This window comes from Oncorhynchus mykiss, chromosome 19, assembly GCF_013265735.2.
Source record: "Oncorhynchus mykiss isolate Arlee chromosome 19, USDA_OmykA_1.1, whole genome shotgun sequence".
NCBI lineage: Eukaryota > Metazoa > Chordata > Actinopteri > Salmoniformes > Salmonidae > Oncorhynchus > Oncorhynchus mykiss.
In genome coordinates, this window is record NC_048583.1 from 50,975,661 (window position 1) to 50,986,253 (window position 10,593).

Genomic DNA, 10,593 nt, shown 5'->3' on the forward strand with positions numbered 1-10,593 from the left:
ACAGCCTTTCTGTCGTGCTGTAATTGGCTAGGTGTCTCTCTCTCGCCCTCTTCCTCTCTTCTCACTCACCCATATTTTAATTCAATTAGGCCCCACTCTACTCCCATTACACACTCATCTGCTTCCTGTGTTTTTATCTGTCGGAGTAATTCTACGTCAGGTGTCAGGGCCATCATAAATTAACACGGCCTTGTCGCCGCTCACCTCCGCGTGTGCCAGGGAAACAGAGAGGGGGGGAGGAAAAGAAGAGGAGGAGAGGAGGGCCAATCTTCCTATTTGCCCGGAGACATGGCAGAGAGGATGGGAGAAGTGACGAATCATAGAGACGGCATCATCATCGTAAAAGAGATAAAGTGAGAGGGGAGGAGAGAGGTGGAGATGGAGAGTTCTCTAATATGACATCACTGGTATCTGGGCTAGACCAGCTCATGTGGTTGCCAGCATTAGTCCCCCTTTTTCCCCGTCCTCCCCTGAGTGTGTGTGTGTGTGTGTGTGTGTGTGTGTGTGGGCACCTCCTTGCATCCGTGTGTGCCTGCCTCTGTGCATGTATGCAAGTGTGTGTGTGTCTTACTTGTGTGGTTACCAGTGGACAGGTAGGAGGCAGTAACAGGTGTTGAGTCAGGCTGATCCAGGTTGTAGGCCGTCAGTTTGTACCTGTCAATCACTCCTCTCGCCTGGAGGGGCGGGGCCCAGCTCACCTGGACACTGAAGCCACTCCCACTCTGGAGACTAGAGGGAGGGGCAACACTCTGGGGGACTGGAGAGAGAAAGGGGGGGTAGAGCAAGAAAGAAGGGTAGAGTAGAGAAAGGCAGAAGATAAAAAAGGCAAAGAGAGAAGAGAACATTTAGAATTTAGAACATTTAGGGAGAGGTAAAATGAAAAAAGGGTGGGAAAGAGAGGAGAGTCGGAGAGAAGGAGAGAAAGAGAAGTTTAGCGCAATAGAGTGAGAGAGGGGCAGAAAGAGAGAGAGTGTCAGCCCACATATTTCCCTTTAATAGAGCCATTAAATCAGAACTGACCATTAACATAAATACAATTTATTAGAGTTGTAACTTTTTCAGCAATAATTTAATACATCCACCATATTTCACAGCAATCAGCCTCTCTGCCCATCGCACCTCCTCCTCTCCCCCTCCCTACCTCTCCCCCTCCCTCCCTCTCCCCCCTCCCTCCCTCCCTCCCTCCCTCCCTCCCTCCCTCAGTATTAATGATGATGGTTGGCAAGGCAGGGAGAGACACAACACGAGCCCTCTGTGATATAACTGTACCGTAGCAGGACATCCCAGGTCAACAGTCTTTAACATACCAGATGAAAAGGGAAATCCTCTGGTGTCTCTCCATGCAAGGATTATCAATCTCAGTTAACATGGGCAATATCACTCATATGATTTCTCATGATGTAATTGTAGGATTGTATAATGTGTGGTATATGTTGCATATACAGTATGAACCTGAATTCACCCTATTCTGCCATGTTGTCACGTTCGTTGTAACGAGGAGACCAAGGTGCAGCGTGATGAGAATACATTCCTCTTATTTATTTAACGAAGAACACTTGAACACTTAAACAAAACAACAAAACGAATGTGAAGCTATAAACAACTAGTGCTGACATGCAACTATACATAGACAATAACCCACCAAACCAGGACCAAGCAGCGTGAAAAGGAGGAACAGCGATTCATGGGGAAATGGACCTGGGAGGAGGTATTAGATGGAGCAGGACCCCGGGGGAGTATCGCCGTCCTAAGGAGGAGTTGGAGGCAGCAAAAGCTGAACGGTGATACTATGAGGAGAAATACAGGAGAATAGAGGAACAGCGAAGATATGAAGGTACACAGCTAGCACGGAAGCCCCAAGATGTTCTTTTTGGGGGGGGTGAAACATGAGGAAATTGGCAGAGTCAGGTAGGAGACCTGAGCCAACTCCTCGTGCTTACCGTGGGGAGTGTGTAACTGGTCAGGCACCGTGTTATGCAGAGATGCGCACGGTGTCTCCAGTGCGCTATTCTAGCCCGGTGCGCTGTATTCCAGCTCCTCGCATTGAAAATAAGAATTTGTTTTTAACTGACTTGCCTAGTTAAATAAAAGGAGGTAAAGGCTGTAGTTATAATGTGGATTGTTATAGTCTTGTTTTCTCTCTTTCTCACTCAGTTTCTGCACTCTTCTCTGTCTATCAAATTCAAATTCAAGCTGCTTTATTGGCATGAAAAACATTGTGTCAATATTGCCAAAGCAACAATTTATACAATATACTGTATATCGTAATAAAATTATAAACAATAACAAATAATAATGATCCATCCAGCGACGGTCCCCAGCCCGGGGTCCCCATCGAGGGTCCCCAGCCCTCAGTGTAAAGAAGGGGGAGGCATCCAGAACCTAAGCCGCCACCAAGGTTAGATGTCCACCCAGACCCTCGCATATATGTTTAGGTTTGCGGCCGGGAGTCCGCACCTTTGGAGGGGGGGGGTACTGTCACGCCCTGACCTTAGTATTCTTTGTTTTCTTTATTATTTTGGTTAGGTCAGGGTGTGACGAGGGTGATATATGTGTTTTTGTCCTGTCTAGGGTTTTGGTATGTTTATGGGGTTGTTTCTAGTCTAGGTGTTTTTATGTCTATGGTTGCCTAGATTGGTTCTCAATCAGAGGCAGCTTTTTATCGTTGTCTCTGATTGGGGACCATATTTAGGCAGCCATGTTCCTTGGGTATTTGGTGGGTTATTGTCTATGTATAGTTGCATGTCAGCACTAGTTGTTTATAGCTTCACATTCGTTTTGTTGTTTTGTTTAAGTGTTCAAGTGTTCTTCGTTAAATAAATAAGAGGAATGTATTCTCATCACGCTGCACCTTGGTCTCCTCGTTACAACGAACGTGACAACATGTAAATGTAGGCATGCACGCACAGAGGAATGCACACACACACAGACAAAATCCCCCCCAGCCACACACACACGTTCATTTGTCTGGGTGTTGTAGTGAGCGAGGTAGCGAGCAGCTCCCATTTGTACAGTGCAGTGTGTGTGACAGAGGAACATATGATAAGGTATCAGGCCTCTCCATCTCATCTGGGTGACTGGAACACATATTGGCCTGCTAACAGCAGGATGGAGAATGGGCCTGAAAACTACAGTATGACATTAACTAATAACAGGGAGGTCTACCGGAGAGAGCGATAGAGAGAGAGAGAGAAGGAGTGGCAGGTAGCCTAGTGGTTAGAGCGTTGGGCCAGTCACTGAAAGGTTGCTGGATGGAATCCCCGAGCTGACAAGGTACAAATCTGTCGTTCTGCCCCTGAACAAGGCAGTTAACCCACTGTTTCCCGGTAAGCCCGTCATTGAAAATAAGAATTTGTTTTTAACTGACTTGCCTAGTTAAATAAAAGGAGGTAAAGGCTGTAGTTATAATGTGGATTGTTATAGTCTTGTTTTCTCTCTTTCTCTCTCAGTTTCTGCACTCTTCTCTGTCTATCAAATTCAAGCTGCTTTATTGGCATGAAAAACATTGTCAATATTGCCAAAGCAACAATGTATACAATATACATTGTAATAAAATTATAAACAATAACAAATAGTAATATCAAATGGTGGTAAATAATAATACAAAATTAAATACAAAAATAATAACAATAAAATGGTAACATTCAATAGTAGAATGTAATGTAATAAATATAAGAATCTAAATATGGAAAATGAAACTAGAACTAACTTGTAACTAAATAACGGTTCTCTTCACCATTTCATCAGTATTACAACTACTATCATCATTACCACTACCACCACTAAACTGCTATCATTACCATTACCACCCATACCACTACTATTTAAACAACAATTATAATGGTAATAACAATAATAGTAATAATAATAATAGTAATAATAAGTAAGTTACTGCTTACTATACAGATGTTATTATTCAGTGTCCCTCAGGCTATGGCAAATACATATTTGGCTGCAAGAGGAGCCAATGCTCCTTCGCCCATTAGTATTTTTTGCTTTTTCAATGGGTTTAATAAGTTCAAATGTGGAATAAATGTAGTCATTTCTGTGAATAATGAATCTCTTTGTGAGGAATATTTATCACAGTAAAGGAGAAAGTGCATCTCTGTCTCTACCTCCCCTGTCATGCAGTGACCACATACACGCTCCTCTTTGGGTAGCCATGTCTTTTTATGTCTGCCGGTTTCTATTGCCAATTGGTGGTCACTCAGCCTGTACTTGGGAAGGATCTGTCTCTGCTTCGTATCTCTGACAAAGTAGAGATAATCAGCCAGTTCATATTCTCTGTTTAGGGTCAGATAGCAATTTAGTCGGCTTTGGGATTTTGTTTCGTTTTTTCCAATGTTGTAAATATGAGTCCTTTGATTGGTTCATGATTTTGTTTATTGGACCTCTTTCTTTTGAAGCAGTGCTGGGCTCAGCTTGGTTGGTGAGGTCCAACACCAGCTGACTGAGAGGGCTCGTTTCTGGGCTCAGCTTGGTTGGTGAGGTCCAACACCAGCTGACTGAGAGGGCTCGTTTCTGGGCTCAGCTTGGTTGGTGAGGTCCAACACCAGCTGACTGAGAGGGCTCGTTTCTGGGCTCAGCTTGGTTGGGGAGGTCCAACACCAGCTGACTGAGAGGGATCGTTTCTGGGCTCAGCTTGGTTGGTGAGGTCCAACACCAGCTGACTGAGAAGGCTCGTTTCTGGGCTCAGCTTGGTTGGTGAGGTCCAACACCAGCTGACTGAGAGGGCTCGTTTCTGGGCTCAGCTTGGTTGGTGAGGTCCAACACCAGCTGACTAAGAGGGCTCGTTTCTGGGCTCAGCTTGGTTGGTGAGGTCCAACACCAGCTGACTGAGAGGGCTCGTTTCTGGGCTCAGCTTGGTTGGTGAGGTCCAACACCAGCTGACTGAGAGGGCTCGTTTCTGGGCTCAGCTTGGTTGGTGAGGTCCAACACCAGCTGACTGAGAGGGCTCGTTTCTGGGCTCAGCTTGGTTGGTGAGGTCCAACACCAGCTGACTGAGAGGGCTCGTTTCTGGGCTCAGCTTGGTTGGTAAAGTCCAACACCAGCTGACTGAGAAGGCTCGTTTCTGGGCTCAGCTTGGTTGGTGAGGTCCAACACCAGCTGACTGAGATGGCTCGTTTCTGGGCTCAGCTTGGTTGGTGAGGTCCAACACCAGCTGACTGAGAGGGCTCGTTTCTGGGCTCAGCTGAATTTGGACTTGAATTTAGATGTAGCCAAAATGTTAATGATCATTTCTGTATTTTCATTACTACTGGAAAGCGGCCCAATTCTGCCTTACATGCATTAGTTGGTGTATTTCTCTGGACTTGTAGATTTTCCAACAGAATTCTGCATGTAGGGCTTCAATTGGATGTTTGTCCCACATTTTAAAGTCCAGTTTATTGAGTGGCCCCCAAACCTCACTTCCGTAAAGAGCTATTGGTAGGATTACACTGTCAAATAACTGGGATGTTGATTTTGAATAATTTCATTTTTATTGCATACAATGCTCTGCGGGCTTTTTCTTTGAGTGCATTCACTGCCATAGTAAAGTTTCCCGATGTAGATATGGTCAGACCAAGGTAGGTGTAATTTTTAGTGTGTTCAATTATGTTGTTGTTCAGGGTGAATTTATATTTGTGCTTCTGACCTGTTTTTTTGGGGGGGGGGAATTTACTGCCAGGGCCCAATTATGGCAATATTGCTCTAGAATATTAATGTTCTGTTGAAGACCTTCTTTGGTTGGTGATAGAAGTACCAAGTCATCAGCATATAGCAGGTATTTCACCTCTGTGTCAAATAGTGTGAGTCCTGGGGCTGGAGATTGGTCCAACATGTCTGCTAATTCATTGATATAAATGTTGAAAATATTTGCACTCCAACTGCAGCCTTGTCTCACACCTCGACGTTGTGGAAAGAATTCTGTTCTTTGGTTTTTAATTTTTTATTGCACACTTTTTTTCTGTGTACATACATTTTATTAAGTCATACACCTGACCACCAAGCCCACTTTGGAGAATTTTATAGAATAGCCCTTTGTGCCAAATAGAATCAAATGATTTTTTAAAGTCAATAAAGCAAGCAAAGATTTTGCCCTCTTTTTTTTGGTGGACGTGTTTAGTAATTAGTGTGTGTAATGTGTATATATGGTCAGTAGTGCGATGGTTAGGAAGAAAGCCAATTTGAAAGGTACTTATTACATTTTTGTCTTGAAGAAATGTTTGAATTCTTGAATTCAAAATGCTATAGAAAACCTTTCCCAAGTTGATGTTTACGCAAATTACCCTGTCATTATTGGGGTCTGATTTGTCTCCACTTTTGTGGATAGGGGAGATGAGCCCTTGGTTCCAGACATCAGGGAAGCAGCCAGAAGTTAAAACCATGTTGAACAATTTAAGTACAGCATTTTGCAACTCAGGTGTGCTGTTTTTCAGCATTTCATTTCTGATGCCTATCAAGCCTATCACTCTCTCTCTTTTCTTTGTCTATCACTCTGTCACTCTCTTCTCTGTCTAACACTCTGTCACTCTCTCTATTTTCTCTGTCTAAGACTGTCACTCTCTCTCTTTTCTTTGTCTATCACTCTGTCACTCTCTTCTCTGTCTATCACTCTGTCACTATCTTCTCTGTCTAAGACTCTGTCACTCTCTCTCTTCTCTGTCTATCACTCTGTCACTATCTTCTCTGTCTAAGACTCTGTCACTCTCTATTTTCTCTGTCTATCACTCTGTCACTCCTCTGTCTATCACTCTGTCACTCTCTTCTCTGTCTATCACTCTGTCACTATCTTCTCTGTCTAAGACTCTGTCACTCAAATAGTTAAAGTACAAAAGGGAAAATAAATCAACTTAAACATAGGTTGTATTTACAATGGTGTTTGTTCTTCACTGGTTGCACTTTTCTTGTGGCAACAGGTCACACATCTTGCTGCTGTGATTGCACACTGTGGTATTTCACCCAATAGATATGGGAGGTTATCAAAATTGGATTTGTTTTCAAAATCTTTGTGGGTCTGTGTAATCTAAGGGAAATATGTGTCTCTAATATGGTCATACATTGGGCAGGAGGTTAGGACGTGCATCTCAGTTTTCAACCTCATTTTGTGGGCAGCTTGCACATAGCCTGTCTTCTCTTGAGAGCCAGGTCTGCCTTCGGCGGCCTTTCTCAATGGCAAGGCTATGGTCACTGAGTCTGTACATAGTCAAAGCTTTCTTTAAGTTTGGGTCAGTCACAGTGGTCAGGTATTCTGCCACTGTGTACTCTGTTTAGGGCCAAATAGCATTCCAGTTTGCTCTGTTTTTTGGAAATTCTTTCCGTGTACTCTGTTTAGGGCCAAATAGCATTCCAGTTTGCTCTGTTTTTTGGAAATTCTTTCCAATGTGTAAATGAATTAACTTTTTGATTTCTCATGATTAGGTTGGGTCTAATTGTGTTGCTGTCCTGGGGCACTGTGAGGTCTGTTTGTGAACAGAGCCACAGGACCAGCTTGCTTAGGGGACTCTTCTCCAGGTAAATTTCTCTGTACGTGATTGATATGGAAGGTTTGGGAATCGCTTCCTTTTAGGTGGCTGTAGAATTTAATTATTGGTGTTTTACATTGTACACAAAGGATATTTTTGCAGAATTCCGCATGCAGAGTCTCAACTTGCTGTTTGTCCCATTTTGTGAATTTTTGGTTGGTGAATGGACCCCAGACCTCACAACCATAAAGGGCAATGGGTTCTAAAACCGATTCAGGTATATTTTATCCAGATCCTAATTTGTATGTCGAATTTTATGTTCCTTTTTATGGCATAGAAGGCCCTTTTTGCCTTGTCTCTCAGATCGTTCAAAGCTTTATGGAAGTAACCTGTGGCGCTGATGTTTAGGCCAAGGTATGTATAGTTTTTTGTGTGCTCAATGGCATTGTTGTCCAGATGGAATTTGTATTTGTGGTCCTGGCAACTGGTCCTTTTTAAAAGCAACATTATGTCTTACCTAGATCAACTGCCAGGGCCCAGGTCTGATATAATCTGTGAAGAAGATCTAGATGTTGCTGTAGGCCCTCCATGGTTGGGGACAGAAGTACTAGATCCTCAGCAAACAGTAGACATTTGAATTCAAATTCTAGTTGGGTGAGGCCGGGTGCTGCAGACTGTTCTAGTGCCCTCGCCAATTCATGTATGTGATCCTCAACACAGGGGACCCACAAGGGTGCGTGCTCTGTCCCCTCCTGTACTCTCTTTTATTGCGTGGCCACGCACGCCTCCAACTCAATCATCAAGTTTACAGACAACACAACACTAGTAGGCTTGACTAGCAACAATGACAACATGATGCCAGGAAAATAACCTCTAACTCAATGTCAACAAAACAAAGGACCTGATCGTGGACTTCAGGAAACAGCAGAGGGAGCACAACCCTATCCACATCGAGGGACAGAAGTGGAGAAGATGGAAAGCTTCAAGTTCCTCTGTGTACACATCACTGACGATCTGAAATGGTCCACCCACACAGACAGTGGGGTGAAGAAGGCGCACTAGCGCCTCTTCAACCTCAGGAGGCTGAAGAAATTTAGCTTGGCCCCTAAAACCCTCACAAACATTTACAAATGCACAATTGAGAGCATACTGTTGGGCTGTATCACCGCCTGGTACGGCAACTGCACCGCCCGCAACCGCAGGGCTCTCCAAAGAGTGGGTGTGGTCTGCCCAATGCATCACCGGGGGCAAACTACCTGTCCTCAGGGACACCTACAGCCCTCGATGTCACAGGAAGGCCAAAAAGATAATCAAGGACATCAACCACCCAAGCCATGGCCTGTTCACCCCGCTATTATCCAGAAGGCGAGGTTAGTACAGGTGCATCAAAGGTGGGGCTGAGACACTGAAAAACAAATCAAATTTCAAGGCTATCAGGCTGTTAAATAGCCATCACTAGCTGGCTTCCACCCGGTTACACAACCCTGCACCTTAGAGGCTGCTGCCCCATATACAGTGCCTTGCGAAAGTATTCGGCCCCCTTGAACTTTGCGACCTTTTGCCACATTTCAGGCATCAAACATAAAGATATAAAACTGTATTTTTTTGTGAAGAATCAACAACAAGTGGGACACAATCATGAAGTGGAACGACATTTATTGGATATTTCAAACTTTTTTAACAAATCAAAAACTGAAAAATTGGGCGTGCAAAATTATTCAGCCCCCTTAAGTTAATACTTTGTAGCGCCACCTTTTGCTGCGATTACAGCTGTAAGTCGCTTGGGGTATGTCTCTATCAGTTTTTCACATCGAGACACTGAAATATTTTCCCATTCCTCCTTGCAAAACAGCTCGAGCTCAGTGAGGTTGGATGGAGAGCATTTGTGAACAGCAGTTTTCAGTTCTTTCCACAGATTCTCAATTGGATTCAGGTCTGGACTTTGACTTGGCCATTCTAACACCTGGATATGTTTATTTTTGAACCATTCCATTGTAGATTTTGCTTTATGTTTTGGATCATTGTCTTGTTGGAAGACAAATCTCCGTCCCAGTCTCAGGTCTTTTGCAGACTCCATCAGGTTTTCTTCCAGAATGGTCCTGTATTTGGCTCCATCCATCTTCCTATCAATTTTAACCATCTTCCCTGTCCCTGCTGAAGAAAAGCAGGCCCAAACCATGATGCTGCCACCACCATGTTTGACAGTGGGGATGGTGTGTTCAGCTGTGTTGCTTTTACGCCAAACATAACGTTTTGCATTGTTGCCAAAAAGTTCAATTTTGGTTTCATCTGACCAGAGCACCTTCTTCCACATGTTTGGTGTGTCTCCCAGGTGGCTTGTGGCAAACTTTAAACGACACTTTTTATGGATTTCTTTAAGAAATGGCTTTCTTCTTGCCACTCTTCCATAAAGGCCAGATTTGTGCAATATACGACTGATTGTTGTCCTATGGACAGAGTCTCCCACCTCAGCTGTAGATCTCTGCAGTTCATCCAGAGTGATCATGGGCCTCTTGGCTGCATCTCTGATCAGTCTTCTCCTTGTATGAGCTGAAAGTTTAGAGGGACGGCCAGGTCTTGGTAGATTTGCAGTGGTCTGATACTCCTTCCATTTCAATATTATCGCTTGCACAGTGCTCCTTGGGATGTTTAAAGCTTGGGAAATCTTTTTGTATCCAAATCTGGCTTTAAACTTCTTCACAACAGTATCTCGGACCTGCCTGGTGTGTTCCTTGTTCTTCATGATGCTCTCTGCGCTTTTAACGGACCTCTGAGACTATCACAGTGCAGGTGCATTTATACGGAGACTTGATTACACACAGGTGGATTGTATTTATCATCATTAGTCATTTAGGTCAACATTGGATCATTCAGAGATCCTCACTGAACTTCTGGAGAGAGTTTGCTGCACTGAAAGTAAAGGGGCTGAATAATTTTGCACGCCCAATTTTTCAGTTTTTGATTTGTTAAAAAAGTTTGAAATATCCAATAAATGTCGTTCCACTTCATGATTGTGTCCCACTTGTTGTTGATTCTTCACAAAAAAATACAGTTTTATATCTTTATGTTAGAAGCCTGAAATGTGGCAAAAGGTCGCAAAGTTCAAGGGGGCCGAATATTTTCGCAAGGCACTGTACATAGACTTGGA

General features: G+C 43.7%; 1 protein-coding gene across 1 annotated transcript in view; it reads right to left on the reverse strand.

Moving 5' to 3' along the window:
• ush2a (Usher syndrome 2A (autosomal recessive, mild)) overlaps window positions 1–10,593 on the reverse strand; it is a 486,438-nt gene that overhangs the window by 290,317 nt on the left and 185,528 nt on the right. The window contains exon 34 of the mRNA XM_036955034.1: window positions 572–757. Within this exon, the coding sequence (XP_036810929.1) occupies window positions 572–757 (186 nt within the window). The remainder of the gene's footprint in view (window positions 1–571; window positions 758–10,593) is intronic.